The sequence below is a fragment of the Nuphar pumila genome, chromosome 13 (genome assembly GCF_984573655.1).
Source record: "Nuphar pumila chromosome 13, dmNupPumi1.hap1.1, whole genome shotgun sequence".
Taxonomy (NCBI): Eukaryota; Viridiplantae; Streptophyta; class Magnoliopsida; order Nymphaeales; family Nymphaeaceae; genus Nuphar; species Nuphar pumila.
Window position 1 is genome coordinate 41,893,575 of NC_143261.1, and position 20,328 is coordinate 41,913,902.

The 20,328-nt window shown below is 38.1% G+C and overlaps 1 protein-coding gene across 2 annotated transcripts in view; it reads left to right on the forward strand.

Annotated features, from left to right (window-relative positions):
* The window catches only part of LOC149818272 (peroxisome biogenesis protein 5-like), a 140,637-nt gene that overhangs the window by 21,890 nt on the left and 98,419 nt on the right, over nt 1-20,328 (forward strand). For both annotated transcript variants that reach the window (XM_089986037.1, XM_089986036.1), the window contains exon 8: nt 4,148-4,338. In XM_089986037.1, coding sequence (XP_089842163.1) covers nt 4,148-4,338 — 191 coding nt within the window. The remainder of the gene's footprint in view (nt 1-4,147; nt 4,339-20,328) is intronic.

Consider the following 20,328-nt stretch of genomic DNA (forward strand, 5'->3'; position numbering starts at 1 on the left):
AGACGTGAATTCCAAGAGGAAAAGACGCCCCTCTCTCAAATCTCTATTATTTATAGGGTTAGGCTAGGTTAAATGGGTGTTTAAGAAAATTTTCTGAACAAGTTCCATGATTTTCAAAAATTTCTCAAAACCACCTTTTTCAAAAACTATTTTCTAAAAACTTGTTAGTAAAAACTGATTTTTTCAAAAACACTCAAGTGGATCAAAACTTGTTTAATTTTTTTTGTAATTGATATCAAACTCTTCTTCGCAGGACCGTGCGCAAATATCGATTAAACAAGGGTTGTTAATGCTCATTTCACACAAAATCATGCATACAAATTGTATATATTATGCATGATCAATGAACATTAATAGAACACCAAAACCATTTTGTTGGCTTGAACAATGTTATAACAGATCCACCCGGTGAAAATTTGGGGTGTTTACAGCTCCCCATACAAATAGTGTCGCTATATCTTCAATGCAAAAACCACCGCTGCTAACTCCAAATCATGAGTCGGATAATTCTTCTCATGCATTTTAAGTTGGCGCGATGCATAGACGATCACTCTATCGTTCTGCATTAAGACGCAACCCAAGCCTGTCCCGAAAGCGTCGGTGTAAATCACGAAGCCGCCTTGACCCGAAGGTAAGGCCAAAATAGGAGCAGTCGTAAGACGTTTCTTCAACATCTGAAAACTGCTCTCGCACATGTCGTCCCACACGAACTTAGTTTCTTTCTTCAGGAGCTTGGTCAAGGGTAGAGAGATCTTAGAAAAGTTCTGGATAAATCTTCCATAATACCCAGCTAATCCAAGAAAACTCTGGATGTCACGAACATTCCTCGGCTGCTGCCAACTGAGTACAACCTCTACCTTCGCTGGATCCACGGACACATCTTCCTTGGAGATGACATGTCCCAAAAACATGATCTCCTCGAGCCAAAACTCGCACTTAGAGTACTTAGCGAACAAACACGCCTTTCACAAGGTTTCGAGAATAACTCTCAAGTGCTCACGATGTTGCTCCCGGCTATTTAAATACACCAAGATGTCGTCGATGAACACGATCACGAATGTGTCCAAGAAGGGTTTGAACACCCTATTCATGAGATCCATGAACGTTGCAGGAGCGTTAGTGAGTTCGAAGGGCATGACCGTAAATTCGTAATGCCCATACCTGGTCCGGAAGGCTGTCTTGGAGATATCATCTCTTTTAGTTCTGAGTTGATGCTACCATGATCTAAGGTCGATCTTTGAGAAGATCCTGGCCCTCTGCAACTGATCGAATAGATCCTCGATGCGTGACAACGGGTACTTATTCTTTATTGTCGCCTGGTTAAGCATCCGATAATCGATGTACAACCGCAATGATCCGTCCTTCTTTTTCACGAACAAGACGGGAGCTCCCCAGGGCGAGACACTGGGGCGGATGAATCCTTGATCCATCAACTCCTGCAACTGCTTCTTGAGCTCTTTGAGCTCGGCTGACGCCATCCGATATGGAGCCTTAGAAATTGGTGCAGTACCCGGCAGCAACTCGATGCTGAACTGCACCTCGCGAGGTGGAGGAAGGCCTGACAGTTCCTCCGGGAAGACGTCTGGAAAATCTCGAACAATCTCCAAGTCTCCCATCGGGACCCGCGTCGGCTCAGACTGGATGACACTAAACAAGAAGGCAGTGCATCCTTTCCTCAGGTAGCTCTGCGCCTTTAGCGATGAAATCAACTTGCTCGCTCGAACGGGTTTCACGATCTTGAATTCTACCTTGGGTATTCCTGGTGGAGACAAAACAATCCTGCTATCTCGACAGAAAATCTTGGCATGGTATTTGTGCAACCAATCCATGCCTAAGATGACATCAAATTCCGTCATCACTAGCAGGATAGCACAAGCCGGTAAATGTTGATCTGCCAAGACTACGTCCAACTCTGGTACGTAGGCCGCACAAATGGTGTTTTTCCCAGTCGGGTTATACACTTCAAGGGTATTATGCAAGGGTTTTACAGGTATGTGCAAACACTCGGCAAAATTTACTGAAATAAAAGAGTGTGTGGCACCACAATAAAAAAGCACAAAAGCCGCTTGGTTAGCGACAGAAAAAGGTACCTTGCACTAGGTCTCCCTTGGTCAACTGCTCAGCCTTGACTGAGTAGACGCGTCCCGGCGCCCTCCTTTGACCGCTCGTCTGTGGTGGTGGCGACTGATACTGTTGTTGCTGCTGGGGTGGCCGAGGGAGCAGAGGTGCTCCGTTGTTTTGTCTGGAGTCGTCAGTCGCCTTTTTGCGGCAATCACGAACGTGGTGGCCCATCTTGCCACAATACAGGCATCCGCCTGTGTCGAGCGGGCACGCCTGCCCAATGTGAGATCGCTGGCATATGGGGCATACATTGCCAACCTGCTGCCTAGCTGGAGGGTTGCCCTGAGGCCGCTGACGCTTCGAAAGAGGATATCGTTTCCTTCCTCCTTCACTCTTCACAGGAAGGAACGATCGTTTACCTGGGTCACCGAAAGGTATCTTCGGCTCACCACCCGTAGTGGGTAGCCTCCTGCTCTGAGTACTCTTGGTGCGCTCCCAGGCCTCACTCAGGAGGGTGGCGGCAACAACTGTCGCAGAGAAGGTCGAGGGCATGCTCGTTAGGACCCGATACATGAGTCCCTCCTTCAGCCTCCGAATAAACTTTCCTGCTCGTTCGCAATCATCCGCGAATAGGTTGGGGCAGTAGGGTTCCAAACTCTGGAATTTGGCGATGTAATCCGTCAAACTCGAATTGCCCTGGCAGAGCTCCAAGAACTCCACCTTCTTCTTCTCCCTCGCATGAGGCGGGAAGTAATTCTCCAAAAAAACCTTTCTGAAAGCTTCCCAAGGAATGGGTGAAACTCCTGAAAACTGCACACCCCGGGCCATGTCCCACCAACAACGGGCATTCCCCTTCAGCCTGAAGGTCCCGAATAGCGTCTTCTTGTCATCGGGCACTGACAAGACCTCGAACACTCGTTCCACCTCCTTCACCCAGTTATCGGCCATGTCTGGGTCGGGCTTGCCGTCGAAGGTCGGGGGGTCAAGCTTCAGAAATTTCTCATACGTCACTGCGGTATGCGGGATCGACTCAGGAACGGGCGTTGGTTCTTTTTGGGAACGAATCTGGTCTCGCATCGCCACTGCCAGGGAACTTAGGTAATCCATCACGAATCCCCGCTGATCTAACCATTCGTCAGTAGACCCTTCGTTCGAGTTTCTTGCCATCTTTGGAGTAAACAGGGAATACCAATAATTAGAAACCTCAGGAAGCTCAAGATAAGACAAAACATACATACCATTCATGTTTAACATGAGTAGTTTATAAAAATCCAGCAATGCTAGTACATAAGCAGAACGTATCAAGCCACTTAGCTTAACAATGCAAAATACACCTACTAAGAACTTGCGTCAATTGAAACCTAATAACTTGCAAATCTGCTGTATGAGGCTTAAACTTATATGCCAATCCAACATGAAATTTCATGCTTCTGCTAAAGGGCTATCTGAGTATCTCTTAGGCATAATTAAAGAGTTTTTCTTGTGCAACAAACAACCACAATCATTTTGCTTTTACTTCCACTAATTTTCGGGCTAACATTTTATTTTTTTATTTTCTTTTGGGTAGTTCAAGGTCACTTCTTATGAGATATGACCCTTTATATTATTTCATATTTCCTGGAAGTTGTTCCTCACCTAAAATAAGGGAAAGAGAAGCGCTTATCAAAGCATGCAACATCAAAGACTATCTATCGACTCGACTTCTCTTGTAATTTAGAATGATTAGAAAATGTCGAGGGGTTCTATCATGAATATTGGTCAACTGTATCTATTGAGCTTGTCTTATTTGAAAAACTTCCATATGGAACATGTATGCATGAATTACAATATAGGGCTACCAAAATTGAGCTATTCTTTGAATTAGGCAATATTATCAACCCATCGGTTCATTGCATGCCAATAATATTTTTTCTATTACCAAGGAGTATTATCAGATTAACATCAAAATGTTAAATGGAACATCACTATTTTATTGCTTCCAGTGTGTGTTGTGTGTGCGCGCGTGTCCTTTGAGTGCACACATGCGGTATGTGTGACTGAGCGTGCATGCATACCTGTGAGTTACCTGATAATGTGCATGTTTCAGCTTCAATCTGGTACAGATACATGGGTGAATGAGTTTTCTAAGGAACACAACCAGAATGGTGGTGCAAATGATCAGTGGGTGGATGAGTTCTCCAAGCTGAACATTAATGATTGGGCAGAAGAATTCAGTGGTGAGGTCACTGAGGGAGCTTTTGACACTACCGCAGATAACTGGGCTGATGCATATGATAAGTAAGTCCAATCTTAATTTTAACTACAATTCATGGGTATACTGGTGTAGTTCTATTAAGTTGAGTTGCAATCACACATCCCATTTTTCTAGGTTGTCCATTATCTTAGAAAAGGAGAAAAGGAAAACAAATGTAATCACAGGATTTCTTGGTACTGCATTTTGTGATGTTCTAATAACTGGGAATTTGTCATTGCATCTCATGTTCTGTATGTATAACTTCATTAGTTATATTACTTTTCCTTCTTGGTTTGTTATTTTTGACAACAAAACCATGATGATGGAACCAATTTAACATCAAGTTGTTTTCTTTATGTGCATGGTTATTAAAAGGCTATAGCTGAGGCTTTAGAGGTTTGTTTCTTTAAATGACTCATGGCTCTTCCTGCCTCATAGGCTTATGCTTCTTTACTTACCAAAGAGGCCTAAGCCTCTTAAAGAGACTTAAAAGTAATCTACTCGTCACTTTCAAAAGTACTCTTTTTTACTTAAATTGAAGTCCTTTAAAAATAAAAGATCTTGTTGTAATAACAAATGTGCACAGGATAATCACGTACTTTGCACATAACAACTCCCATTCTGTGAGTAAATAGGCTAGACAACTAGAATGCACTACTAGAGGAAAAAAAAGGCAAATAAGCAAAAGTTATTATATGTCAAGTACTTTGAAGGGGCAAAGGATGAAGTTTCTTTAACATTTCCACCATATTTATATAAATTGTGTAACCATTTAGCTCTATGGCATTATATAATTACAAATGCAAAAAGTTTCCTCCAATCTCTTGTACTATTATTTTTATTCTTGAATGGTTGATTTTATACAACATACATGCACTTACTAACAATGGGTCAAAGTTTCATGTAGAAATTCTTCTTAAATTGAATTCTAACATATGTTGGTATCTAATCATTATGTTGACATGATAAAAGCAAGCAATTAAAGTTCTCTACTAGTATTCGATTTTTCAAAACATTAAGGTACTGTATGGATGTCACCCACCTGGTTTTGGATGTTAAACCAGATTTCAACCTAGTTTTGCAAAACAGGTTCCCCCTGCCCCCCGACACACACCTTTTTTCAACCTGGTTTATAGGGGGGCTTGTTTCTCAACCCCTTCCCCCCTTCTTCCCTATGAACCCTCACCACCCTCGTACGAGTCCGGCCACTGGCTGGGAAGTGGTCGGAAAACATTGTTTTTTTACGTTTAAAAAAAGAATGGATGGCTGGCCATTTTCCAGCCAGAAACCATTCTGTTTATTTTTTAGCATTTGTCGCCCGGCCCAAGGTGTAGCCCAATGAAGGAAACACCAGCTCGAACATTTCCTGACCAGTGGCTAGCCAGAAAATAGCCAGCCTCTTGTTTATTTTTGAGACCAAAATCTTCCATCCAAACACTTGATAGCCCAGGTTTTTGACAAAATAGGTTTCTAAAAGCCTAGTTTTGACGCAAAACTTCAAGTATTGAGCTTAATGTTGTTTGTGTGAGTAGTTTGCTTTTTACTATTATTTATTTATGTTTTCCAAGTAAAAAATACATATTTCTTATTTTGAAAGTTTCAAAATTTTTTTAAACTTTATGCCTTAAATGACATTGATGATGCTCATGCCTCGAGAGTCTAGGATCAAGGTTGTATCATATCGTTACCCGTATCGGTCGGGCCCAAAATAAGATTTGTATAGTAAAAAATCACTATTTTTTTCAAAAATTATTAAAAAATCACTATTTTTTTCAAAAATTATTAAAAAATCATGAAAAATTAGAAAAAATTATTCAACATTTAAAAAAAATCGTAACACATGAAACAATGATGAATTGCACAAAATACAACTATAAAAATCACATAAATAATAAAATTAATGGATTAAAAGAACGATCATGTGAACATTGATTCTATTGGGCTTACGCTAAGAGGTTAAGCGATACTCCAGGCTTCTTGAAATATGTTTTGAGCACAAAAAGTTGCTCCTCTCCAGCCACAAAGATAGGAGAAGACCTCCACATTAGCTGCAGGGTGGTAGGTCATGAAACTCATGAGTGAAAGTCAGATGCATCAGGATGGTGGTGTGAGAGCTCTCTCTCGACAAGGTCGTCCCCTCACTCGGGACTAGTAAAAGGTGTCCTGGATGAAGCATTTATGTCTCTATGAGCTGCTATGTCACATGAGTGCGGGTGCGTGAGTGCGGGGGTGCGGCAAAAAATCTATATATAATATAATTTTTAAGTTTTATCAGTTAACAACATTAACACTAATGAAATAAAAAACAATTATTACAATATCATCAAATCAATTCATCATGCATGCAATAAATTAAATTAACAATCTATAATTATATTCTTCATCATAAAAACTAACACCACAATTAAATCAGGTAAAAGCCCCAACATAGTGCTGCACAACTCAACAACTACAAAAATAAGCAACAATACGCTGTATCAGGTAAAAGCCCCAACAAAGTATAAATGAAATAGAGAATAACATCACACACAAGCAGTCAACACTAAAAAATGGATGGTAATCCAACTAAAAAACATTGACTTAGCCGAAAGAATAGCATTAAACATGAAGAAATACAATACCAATGCTAAATCAATAAGCACACTGCCCAAACTCAACACAAAGAGGGTCGTGCCCAATATAGCCTGAAACAAGGCTACCGCCTGGAAGAACCCTCTCAAAAACACATTAAATCTCACCCAAAGTGTCAAATCTGTTTACGCAAACAATTTTCTCACACTTCTATATAAAAAACGACTTGAATGATGCTATTCTCCCAACCAAAAACACTGAAAATTGATCAGATTCAACATATTTCTTGAATCTTGTCATGGATGTTTCTATAATCCATCAATCCTTGGAAAATTCACCAAAAATCCAATAGTTCTCTAAATCACCTGAAACTTGGCTAAAAAATCTTCTAAAAACACAAGCTAGTGAATCCCCCACTCAAAACCTTCAAAACTGACATGACTGTACCACTGGACTCCTCTTGTGATGACGTCAACATAGTGATGATGTCAACGCAGAACTGGCCTGAAGGCCGCGCAACTGCGAATCAGTGCAGGAAGGAGAGCTGTTTCGACTCCCCACCTGAGCCAACATATACTGAACATCCGAAAGCCCACATAGCGGCAAGGGAACCAACAACGACAAAACACTGCAGTGTGGTCTGGTCTGCCAAACCGCATGCCCAAGCCCTCTGGCAAGATGCACAAGGAACCTTGCAGTTGAGCCGTTAGCATCGAGTAGGGACACGATTCCGTTGCAACAAAGGGAAAGCAAACACAGAGACCCAAAAAAGCACAAGCCGTGCGCACAGAGACCCCAACATTCTAAGAGGGAGAGAGGAAAAACGAAGAGGAGAGGAGGAGAGCAGAGGGAGTCAGAGAGGAGAGGAGGAAAGCAGGGGGAGTCGGGGGCATACCTGGAGCGGTCGGCGGCATCGGGGTCGGCAGAGAGCAGAGGGAGTCGGAGAGGAGACGAAGGGAGGATTAGGGCAAAAAAAATTTGCCCTAATCCTCCCCTCCCCATTTCATCGGGCAATTTTTTTTTAATAAAAAAACTAGACCAAAATGACCCTGGGTGAGTTGACCGCACCCAGGGTCAGGTTGACTGCACCCAGGGCCGTGTTGACTGCACCGGGTGCCGCACCGGCACGCGCACCTGCATCGCGTCGCTTCGACGCGGGTGCGGCACCTGGTTGGCCGAATCCCTGTGACATAAATGAGCTGCATAAGACATCATCAAACAACAACTATCTCACAAGAACAATGCAAAATATTAAATATCTTGCAATTAAGAACATGCTATATGACTCATACTTTCATATTAAATAAACAGAAATATTATGGCAATAGTTGCACTCGATTTTTAATTTGTTTCCAGTCATTACTTGAGTGCCCCCTTGTCATGCCAGATCATCTGATGCCATATTTGTTGGAAGTGTAGAGCTTAATTTCTACCTTGATATAAATTCTTAATTTTAATTTTTTTGAAGGGTAATTTTGTAATTTTACTCATAATAGAGATTTTTTAGCTTAACCCACTTGAGTATAAAATGGTGAAAATGCACTCTTACTTGAGCAAATTGCAAAAGGCCTCTCTTGCGCACGGATCGGTCTTCAAATCGCTCTCACGACTCCTAGGGTGCGTAGATACCTCTCTAATGGCCTCTACACAAATGAGGAAGTTGACCCTTTTTAAAGTGTGTAGAAGTTCGCGATGAGTGTGTATCGTATCATTTTTTTTCATAGTAATGATATGTATCGTACGATGTGGTACAATACTTACAACATTGTCTAGGCTTACACCTTGTTTTATTGTTTTTCAGAAACGCCTGATTGCACTTGACACCTTTAAATTCTTGTTCATAAGGTGGATGTTCGGATTCAAATCAAACTTTTTGGGCTTTAATCTTGAGTTTTGGTTAGTCACCAAAGGTGCTGAATAATCTTGTTCACTTTTTCTTTTCACCCATTTTTATGCAATTGTATCGATAAACTTTCTAGTGGTTCCATGGTGACACAACCATGTATCCCTTCCCTGTTGTGATGATTTTTTCTTCCCATATTCTTTGTGTCCTGTTTCTTTCTTAACTAAGGTAAATATGATTTTGTAGGATATGAAAATTTCTATATTCTGTGCAGTTGCTTAAATCCAGGGCCATAGAGTGGAAACAGACCTGTCTAAACTATTAAATCTGTTTTTTTTATATAAACAGGTTTGCATGGAGATCTTTGAGAGTTAATATACACTGTTCATGTCAATAACAACTAATTTGTTTGATTTTATCTTTGGGTGTTTTAGTTTACAATTTTCAGCAAACTTCTTGTAAGGTTTTCTAGATATGATTGACTTTACCTTCCATGTTTTCGATACAAACATGAGTAGAGAATTAATAGTAATCTCTTGGGAGCAGAAATGGAAGCAGATTGTGTAAGGAAATGAGATTCTTGAAAGTTTTCTCCAGAATCAACGATCAGGAAACTGTAGAGAAGAAAAGAGAATGGGGCTGCAACTATTCACGATTTTCCCTTATGTGAAAATCGTGATCTCTACCTTTTAATTTATAAAACAAAACCTAATACAGGTATTTACAAGTATGCCCTAATATTGGCTGAACATGTTACACAAAGGTAGTTTGGATCTGGATCCGGATCCGGATCCAGATCTAAACTTAAATACAAATACAATACAAATGCACGATAGCTGCCCTGTCTAACAGTCCCCTTCAAGTTGTGCATGATTTTGAATCATGGACAACTTGCTATTTAGGAACCAAAAACGACACTTTGTGAGTCCCTTAGTGAACAAATCAGCCACTTGGTCTTCTGTTCTAACATAATGGGGCTCAATCTCTTTTTCCTCAATCTTATGCATGATAAAATGCTGATCAATCTCAATGTGTTTGGTTTTGCTGTGATGAATAGGATTAAGAGATATTTGAATAGCACTTTGGTTGTCACAAAGGAGGAAGCAACTAGCAATCAGTTCCTTTAATTCTGTTAACAAATGTCTAGTCCATGTTACTTCTGCCGTAGCAGCAACCATCGCCCTGTATTCGGCTTCCGTGCTAGATCTAGCCACTGCCTTTTGTTTTCTACTACTTCAGGAAACAAGATTGGCACCAATGAAAACCCCGTATCCTGAAAATGACTTTCGATCATCAGGATCTCCGGCCCAGTCTGCATCTGAATAAGCAATGATGTCATGACTTGTACTTATGTTCTGCTTTTAGTGTACAAAAGTCCATCACCAACAGTACTCTTCAAGTATCTCAGTATCCTTTTTACTGCATCCATGTGTCCCGTTCTTGGCTCATGCATGAATTGAGAAACTTGATTGACTGAATATGTGATATCTGTTAAAATGTACCCATCAATTGTTGTAATTAGATATATTTTATATATATAAAAGATGATACATATACATATATGGTATATATGTATATGTATCCTCCTATTTATATATATAAAATATATATTTTCCTTTTGTTTAACCGTAGGGGTATTTTAGTCTTTTCCTCTGTTTTACGCACATTCACTTTATGAATGTGATTGTAATTTATTTTCTTTTTCTTTTTCTTTTATTTTTTATTTCTTTTTTCTCAAGTACCAAAAGGTACCTTGGGGGGGCCACTCAAATAGACGTTGGGCCCCTTCCAATGGTCACATTTGTGACCGTTGGAGGGGCTCCAACGTCTATGAGTGGAGCCCCTCCAAGGCTCCTTTTTGTTGTTATAAATAGGGGCTCTCCCCTTTGTATTTCTCACTTCTTGAGGGAGCTTATGCTCCATTGTAATGGGGTTTTTACCCCTTGTCCATTGTTTCTTCAATAATATGCAACTTATGACTTTATGTCATATTTTTCCATTTTTATGGGTTTTATGGGTTAGCACATTATGTGCTTGTGTTGTTTCCCTTTAATGGGTATATTTGCACTTCACGTGCATAAGTATGGGTTCATTATTGAACCCAATGTATTCCAACTCACTTTCTAACATGGTATCAGAGCAAGGTTGAGATCGAGTTGCTCTTTGGTGCATCGGAAAGCGTGGTATTCAAGAATTTGTTAAAGAAAAATGGTGAAGTATTCGTTTCTCTCTATTGTCTTTCTTATAGTTATTTGGTATGCATTTTATTTCTTTAAGTATTGTATGAAGAATGTAATATGTCCTTTTCTTTATGTGTGCCTTTTGTCATTGTCTTTTTTGAGTTACTTGCTACTCCATTGAATCGTTTTCATATGTTTTTTTTTGAAAAACTTTAAATGATAACTTGTTTGGCGAAAAATTAGATATATGATTGCTCAAAACTTGCTTTAATGGGTCGGTAAAAATTTATGACCGTTGGAACTTTGAATTTACATTTTAAACCTAATCTTGTTTATGAAAATACCTTTATATGAATGTTTAGTCTTTAAAGAAAGGTATGTTAAGATTAAAATGCTTGTGAAATGTAGTTTTTTGAAAAATGTTTGGCATATATGAAAAATTCCATATTATGTGTCCGTTTTATATAAGCAACACTTAATTAAGAAAGTTTTTTTTATAATAACGGTTGAATTAAGTTTTAAAATGATCTTATGGAATATGGTAATTTTCTTTCCATCTTTACACTCTTAAGGATGTTTTCAACATTTAGAGAGTTCTCTCTCTTTTCAATAAGAGACATTTATATTTTTATGTTGTGATTGTCTCTTGTGGGTTTTGGTGTTTGCCCTTTTGTTTGTTCATTAGTGAATGTTGTAAGTGCTTAATGCACTCTTTTGCTTTTCCGCATATTTCATTACAAAAGTTATGGTCTTCACTAATGTTTATTGTGTACTTATTTCATTAGGAGTACGTAATAATCTATTAAGTCATGTTTTTTGATAAAACTTAAGAGTGTTAAATTTTTCCTCAATAAATGGTTACTTTTTATTTAGGCCATAGTTCAATCTTATTTATCATAAGGTTTTGTTAATGAATCTATTTTGTTGGGATTTCTTCCACTTTAATGGAGTTTTCTCCTTCTTGGGAGTTGTATATGTTTTTTTGTTCAAACTCTCCTTAAGGAGCCTTTCGGTCCTTATAATCTTCTTGTGAGTATATACTCTTTTATGAAGATTTCATGATTGTTTATCATTTTTAAGTTGCAATAGTAGATTTCATAAGTTTTTCGAACTTCACCATCTTTATGAATGCCTATATTGGCCTAAGTTTGTTATTTTTGAACTTCACCAACTTCACCGTTTAATTGCACCTTATGTCTTTCATAGTTAAGGCTTGTTTGTTCCAAATCGGTTCATACACATGATGTTGCTTAATATTTCATATTATGTTGCATAGTAAGCCTTTTTTTTTGTGTACAAGACTTCTTTTGAAGATTAAGCATAATTCGTGTTTATGCAAAATTGTTTTGATGGATTATATTGGACCTTTGATTCAATTTATTAATCGGTCCTCTTTGTAAAAACTTTTATTTGGAAAATGATTCCTTATGTGTTTATTGCCCTTTTGTGGCATTTATGTTTGTCCATCACATGTTATTTAATGCATCATTTATTTGGCCTTATTATTGTTATATTAGAGATGTTTGACGAGGTGAGTTATGGGCACCTCGTGTTGTATCATTTTTAGATTGTCCACCTTCCATATTATAGATGCTTGTTGAGGTGAGTTATGGGCACCTTGGACTCTAAAATGATTTGTTATTTGATCTCTAATTATGAGTGTGTCACTCATTTTTTCTCTTGTGCCATTGATATTATGGATGCTTCTATGTAAATGTGATGGACATATGGTATTTGAAACCTTAAATGTTTTAAGGTACATTTAAAATCAAGATGTTTTGGGATTATAGCCCAACCTTTTATTTGTTTATGAATCTTATGAGTGCATTTGCACATTTGTGATTCCGTATGTTGTGCTCGTTGTGCACATGTGTTCTTGTGTTTTTTCACAAGTATTCTTGGGGTGTATGTTCACACATTTGTTCTAAAGAATATTATTTTATCGGTTGTAGTATCTTGTTGAAGATACGTTTTACTTGCATCTATTCCAAAATGTTATTATGAGTATTCTTTTTTAAAAAGGAATATTGTTTCATTCGAGGTTTATTTTCATTACAAGTTTATTGCCTCAAAAGTCTTTTCCTTTTATGCCCATTATCTAAGTGTCATCATATGTAGACAAGAATTTTATTACACCTTCGTGTGTTTTTAGCCCTTTGTTGGCTTTTGCTCTCTTGGTCTAGTAGCTGAACACACTTGTCTTGAGTGATCTTATATGTAGATAAGACACGTTGATTCACACCATCGTGTGTGATCTTAGTCCATGTTGGCGTTTGTGTTCTTGTTCTAGTCGCTTAGATGTATGCCCATGGTTGGCTTATTTCACTCATTTCAAGTGCCATCGTATGTAGACAAGAGATGCATTATGTTTTAGCCCATGGTTGGCTTATTACTCTTGTTCTAGTAGCTGAACATACTTGGTTTTAAGTGTATTTTTACGTGGACAAGAGATACTTTTTAGTCCATGTTGGCATGTATTCTCTTGCACTTGTCGTAGATGCACTTATTTCAAGTATTATTATATGTAGACAAGAGGTTTGTTTACACACCTTTGTGTGTGTCTTTGGCCTTTAATGGCTTTATATTCTTGATCTAGTAGCTTATATACTTGATTTATGGGTTTTGGAGGACTAATGAGGAAGTTGTTTGTAATGAATAAACTATTATTAAAATTTGCAAAATTTCATTCATGACTTGTATTTTTCAAGTAAATCATCTTTTTGATATGCATATCAAGTTGATTTCTTAGCATTTAATCTATATATTAAGTGCTTATGGTTTTTGCCACCCTTATATGTAAAATGTTTTTTTTTTTTCAATTAAGTGTGACTTTCATAAATGTTGTTAAAAACCTTGTGAACTCTTGGGTTTATTTTGCCTAAAGTATGCTTGGAGACTTCGTTTCTCTTATTTGGAACTTCACTACATGTTTGAAGCATGTTTTAGTTCTTTGAGTATTAATTCATATAATGATTCGTATATGCATATGCTCTTTATGGCCTTTTTTTTTGGGCTCTCATTCAATAAAGCATATGTATGTTATGCCTCTTCGTAGGCTTCTTGTGGTATCCCTTAGTGGATCATTTTGTTATTCCCCATTATGGGGTTATATTTGTCCAATGGTGGACCTTATGAATGCATTATGCATTCTTGCAATTTTTGCATAATTTGCTTCCGCTCATTTTGTTTTAACATAATGTATGATTTAGAAACTTTGGTTTTCTAAATTTTTCGTTTCATACTAAAATAACTATCATATTATGCATAAATTTTGCACCTTGTTAGGAATGCTTTTTTTTTTGAGTAAAGTGCAAAGATATTGTTTACTTGTTCTTTGTTGTTTTCTTTTCTCAGGATCTTGGAGATAGGACAAAGGGAAGTACCCTGGATGGTTCGGGAAATGGGTTCATCATTTGTAGACAATTAGAGGAAGGCCATTTCAAGTTTCATTGCATCTTTGCCGAAGCCTCTTGGAGTCGCCGAAGCCTCGTGGAGCTTTGCCCTTTTTTCAATCTTTTCGTTTCCCTGCAAAGCTTGAGGGGGGGTGTTAAAATGTACCCATCAATTGTTGTAATTAGATATATTTTATATATATAAAAGATGATACATATACATATATGGTATATATGTATATGTATCCTCCTATTTATATATATAAAATATATATTTTCCTTTTGTTTAACCGTAGGGGTATTTTAGTCTTTTCCTCTGTTTTACGCACATTCACTTTATGAATGTGATTGTAATTTATTTTATTTTTCTTTTTCTTTTATTTTTTATTTCTTTTTTCTCAAGTACCAAAAGGTACCTTGGGGGGGCCCACTCAAATAGACGTTGGGCCCCTTCCAACGGTCACATTTGTGACCGTTGGAGGGGCTCCAACGTCTATGAGTGGAGCCCCTCCAAGGCTCCTTTTTGTTGTTATAAATAGGGGCTCTCCCCTTTGTATTTCTCACTTCTTGAGGGAGCTTATGCTCCATTGTAATGGGGTTTTTACCCCTTGTCCATTGTTTCTTCAATAATATGCAACTTATGACTTTATGTCATATTTTTTCCTTTTTATGGGTTTTATGGGTTAGCACATTATGTGCTTGTGTTGTTTCCCTTTAATGGGTATATTTGCACTTCACGTGCATAAGTATGGGTTCATTATTGAACCCAATGTATTCCAACTCACTTTCTAACAATATCAGGCCTGGTAAACGTGAGATATTGAAGCATTCCCACTAAACTTCAATATTTGGTGGAATCATGATACACGTCTCCGTCTTGCGTACTTAATTTCTGGTTAAGCACACTAGGAGTAGCAAGAGGTTTGCAATCCTTCATTCCAGCCTTTTCTAACAGATCGAGAATGTATTTATGTTGGGTCAAAGTAAGCTTATTTTCTTGATTATCCACCTCTACTCCAAGAAAGTACCGAAGATTTCCAAGGTCCTTCATTTTGAATCTTTGGCTCAGAAGATTTTTAGTCTCTTGAACATGGTTCTCACTACTTCCTGTAATAATTATATCATCGACATATATCAATAAGAAGGTAGTAGATTCCTTACTTCGATGAATAAAAAGAGAATGATCCAATTGCGATCGATAAAAACCATGTCTTTGAATTTCTAGGGAGAAACTCTCAAACCAAGATCGAGACGCTTGTTTCAAGCCATAGAGGGCTCGATTTAATCTGCAGACATACTCCTTTGAATCTCTTTCTGTGTACCCTGGCGGTTGTTCCATGTATACTTCTTCCTTCAAATGCCCATGAAGAAAAACATTCTTCACATCTAGCTGGCTTATTCTCCAACCATAATCTACAGCCAATGACAGAACAATGCGAATTGTGCCCATTTTCACGACTGGACTAAAGGTTTCATCATAATCTTGTCCAAATTCTTGGGTGAATCCCTTTGCTACGAGACGAGCTTTGTATCGCTCAACACTCCCATCCGGTTTGTATTTGATCTTGTAAACCCATCGCGATCCAACAACATTCTTACCTGAAGGTCGATGGACAACTGTCCATGTTTGACATTGGTATAAAGCTTCCATCTCTTCATTCATGGCCTGAATCCATTTCTTGGAGCTAATAGCTTGATGAAAATGTCTAGGCTCGGTCTCTTTTTCAATCTGAGACAAAAATAACTGAAAATCCATGGTGAAATTCTCATAACTAACCCACCTTTCAATAGGATGCCGAGCTCTTTCTGATCGTCTGATCGGGAATGCTATGGTATTCAGAATTGGAGAAGTAGGGGGGTCATTGGGTGAATAAGACGTAAGAGCTCCTTGTTCAATATTATTTGGGGTCAAAAGGGACCTTTCTCTTCTCCTATAAACTTGCCCAGCAAACTTATCAATCTCTGGAGGATTGTCTATTTCAAGTTCCTGTATTCTGTTGGTTCCATCTTGACAGGATATCCCTGGAGCACAGGAGGAAGAGCACTCATTGCTTGTTTCAGGAAAAAGCTCTGCACTAAGCCATGGATCATAGAAAAAAGCGTTCATATTGGTTTGGGCAGAAGCACATTCTCCATCTCCAAAATCATTTTCATCAAAAACTACATTTCTAGATATCTTGATTCGTCTGTTGTCAGGATCATAACATCTGTACTCTTTATGGTGATCTGCATATCCAACAAATCTGCACTTTGATGCCTTAGCCTGAAACTTATTTCGCAGAGAAGAGTCAATATGAACATAACACATGCAGCCAAAATTTTTTAGTTAATCATAATTAGGATGCTTCCCAAATAAAACAAAATAAGGTGATTTATTTTCTAAAATCTTCATGGGTAGACGATTAATGATGTAAACAGCAGAATGAAAAACCTTTGTCCATAATCCTATAGGAACACGACTTCCGTGCATCATGCTCATAGCACTTTCCACAATGTGACGGTGTTTCCGTTCTGCAACTCCATTTTGTTGAGGTGTATGCGGGCAAGATACTCTACGATTTATTCCACTATCTTGGAGGTAATTGATAAATTCCCTAGAGGAGTATTCCCCCCACCATCACATTGGAAATGTAAAATATTACAAGAAAACTGAGTTTTAATAAACGCATGAAAACAACGGAAAATAGAGAAGACTTCCGATTTATTCTTCATGAAGTATATCTAGGTGAAACGAGAGAAATTATCGATGAAAATAACATAGTATCTGCTGCCAGAATTAGAGGAATCAGGGGCCGGTCCCCACACATCAGAACAGACGATTTCAAAAGGCCTTGAAGCTCTCTCATTTATTGAATGGAAAGGAAGAACACGACTCTTACACAGTTGACAACTGGAACATATTTTATCATCTGATCTAGGAATCAAGCTCGATTCAGGAATAAGTCCATTAGATACCAGTCGTTCAACAAAGACTCGACCACAATGACCAAGACGGGAATGCCAAAAATCAGGCTTATTACATTTATTTGAAGATTGCAAACTGAACACACGAATACTCTTTGACGACATAGATTGAGGAGACTTCAAGGTAGGTCAGACACAAGTAGAAGGATCCTCCTGGAAGACATACATATTTTCCCGGCGTTCCCCTCTAGCGAACGTCTTCTTTGTTTGTAGATCCTTGACATAAACAAAAGACGAAGTAAATTCAACGGAAGAATTGGTATGATCAACAAGCTTAGAAACAAAAATTATATTTTTCTTAATATCTAGAGCATGCACGACATTGGAAAGATGAAGTGAGGATTTAGACAAGGGAATAAAAACATTTCCAATGTGAGTGATGGGATGGTGTAACCCATCTCCAGTGACAATATTACTTTTTCCAAGATAGGGGATTAAATTAGAGAATTTACCTGCATTACCTGTGACATGAGTAACTGCCCCTGAATCAATGTACCACACTTCTTTATCATCACGCTTCAGATCAAGATCAGACAACGTGGCCAAGAGAAGCTCTTTCACATCCCCACCAAACTATGAAGAGTTCTCTTTTCGTCCTGACGAGCTCTCACCCTTTTGGAACTTTCCTTTGTTTTGTGGATTGTGCCAACAATTGGCTTTGATGTGACCTCGCTTGTTACAGAGATAACATGTTGGTACATTTTTTACATTATAAACTGGTGTAACATTCAGAGTAGGGAGTAACCCACGCCCCCCTGGAGTACCTCGTCCTCGTCCTCTGCCACCTCCAAAATTACTATCCCCACATCCCTGACCAAAAGAAATTCCAGTAGCAAGAACTTGTCCACCAGTCTCATGTGACATCCCCTTCAAAGTCATCTCATATTGAAGTAGTTTTGCTTGCAAGTCCTCAAATGACGGTAAGTCGGGTAGACATAGCAATGAAGTTGAAAGAACATGAAATTCTGGTCCCAAGCCATTCAAGGTTTGCCTGACTTTGTCTTTATCTGTCACTTCATACCCTACAACGGCTAGTTGATCATTGATACTCTTAACTTTGTTCAAGTACTCCATGACGGACATAAAGCCTTTAGTCAAGAGTTGAAATTCACGCTGAAAAAAAGAAATTCTAGCCTCTGATATCTGAGATTATGTCTTGACCAGCCTGTCCCACAATTCCTTTGCTGAACACTCGTCTGGAATTCCCACCAATACTTCTTGAGAGATAGTAGAAATAATAAAGGCAATTGCAGCTTGATCACGCTTCATCCAAATCTCGTATTGAGGATTTGTTGTATAGAATCAACCTCATTTCCATTCTTAGTTTCTTGTATAACAAATTCTGGAGGAGCTGAGATTGATCCATTCAGATGTCCAGAGAGACCTTGGCTTTTAATGAATGGAAGAATTTGTCTTTTCCAAATCAAAAAATTGGAATTGGTAAGCTTTTCAGAAATGAGTTGACCGAGGAAATTGGATGAGAGAAATGAATGGGAAGAAGAATCCATGACTTTAAAGAATTTTTTTTTTGACGTGTGCAATCAGAATGTAAAATGGTCTCAGACCAAGATGCAACAAATAAGTCTCGTCCCCCCTTTTTTTTTTTGGGGGAGAGAGCTCTAATATTCAACGTGAATGAGAAAAATTAGGTCTCAGATCTATTTTGATTGCATCAAAGAAGTGAAGTGACCAAAATGAAGATTATATATCACGATATTACCATGAAAGTTTTCTCCAGAATCAACGATCAGGAAACTGTAGAGAAGAAAAGAGAATGGCGCTGCAACTATTCACGATTTTCCCTTATGTGAAAATCGTGATCTCTACCTTTTAATTTATAAAACAAAACCTAATACAGGTATTTACAAGTATGCCCTAATATTGGCTGGACATGTTACACAAAGGTAGTTTGAATCTGGATCCGGATCCGGATCCGGATCCAAATCCAAACTTAAATACAAATACAATACAAATGCACGATAGCTGCCCTGTCTAACAATTCTTCCACGAAAGTGCAAATGCTTGTAATCGGTGTCTATTAAAGACACTACAATCATAACCCACAAAAGGGTATAAAAGGAATAACACAAAGATAAAACAATAATCTTTTATTTCATATGAAAATGCTTAAGAAGCATTGATACAAAGGAGAAGGGATCACTTCTATTTATATACATACAAGTAGAGAGTGGGAGAGAAAAGCTCTTAAGGAGTTCTTCATAGAGAGCTAGTCCAACGGCTATACAACTAGTCAAGATCTAGTTAGATCTTGACTAGTTTAAAAGTCTAGTTTGAATCGAACTAGACAAAAATAAAAAACAAAAAGAAAAGAAAAGAAAAGAAAAGAAAAGAAAAGAAAAGAAAAGAAAATATTATATTATTATATTATATATAATTACATTTTTATATTTTTAACACTCTCCCTCAAACTTATGGTACAATGAGCGAAAGTTTGTTTAAGAAGAAATGATATCTAGGAGAAACGTGAGGTTTGGTGAAGAAACCCGCTAATTAATATTCTGCTGTAACATATGGCAGATCAATGGTTCCATGTAGATACTTCTCTCTGACATAGTGAGAATCCATTTCAATATGTTTGGTGCGTTTATGAAATGTTCGGTTGCTGGCAATACAGATCGCACTCTTGTTGTCACAGCACATGCGGGAAGCTTGTGTCACTTTAACTCCCATGTCAACCAATAGTTGTTTGATCTAAACTACTTCCATTGTCGTGGTGGCTATGACTCGATATTCAACTTCGGTAGACGAAAGAGAGACCTTCTGCTGTTTTTTGCACCACCACGAAATTAAGGATTCACCTAAGAAAACACAAAAACCAGTGGTTGAGTGCCTATTATTGAGATCACTTCCCCAGTCAGCATCAGTACAAACAATTAAATATAATGAAGATGAAGCAAACAAGAGGCCCCATGAAAAGGATGACTTAATGTATCTAACAATACACAAAACTACTCCCATTTGAACAAAAGTGGGAGCGTGCTGAAACTGACTAGCTGTGTATACATCATGTGCTATATCAAGTCTAGTAATGAAAAGATAGAAAAGTACTCCAATAAGCTGTAT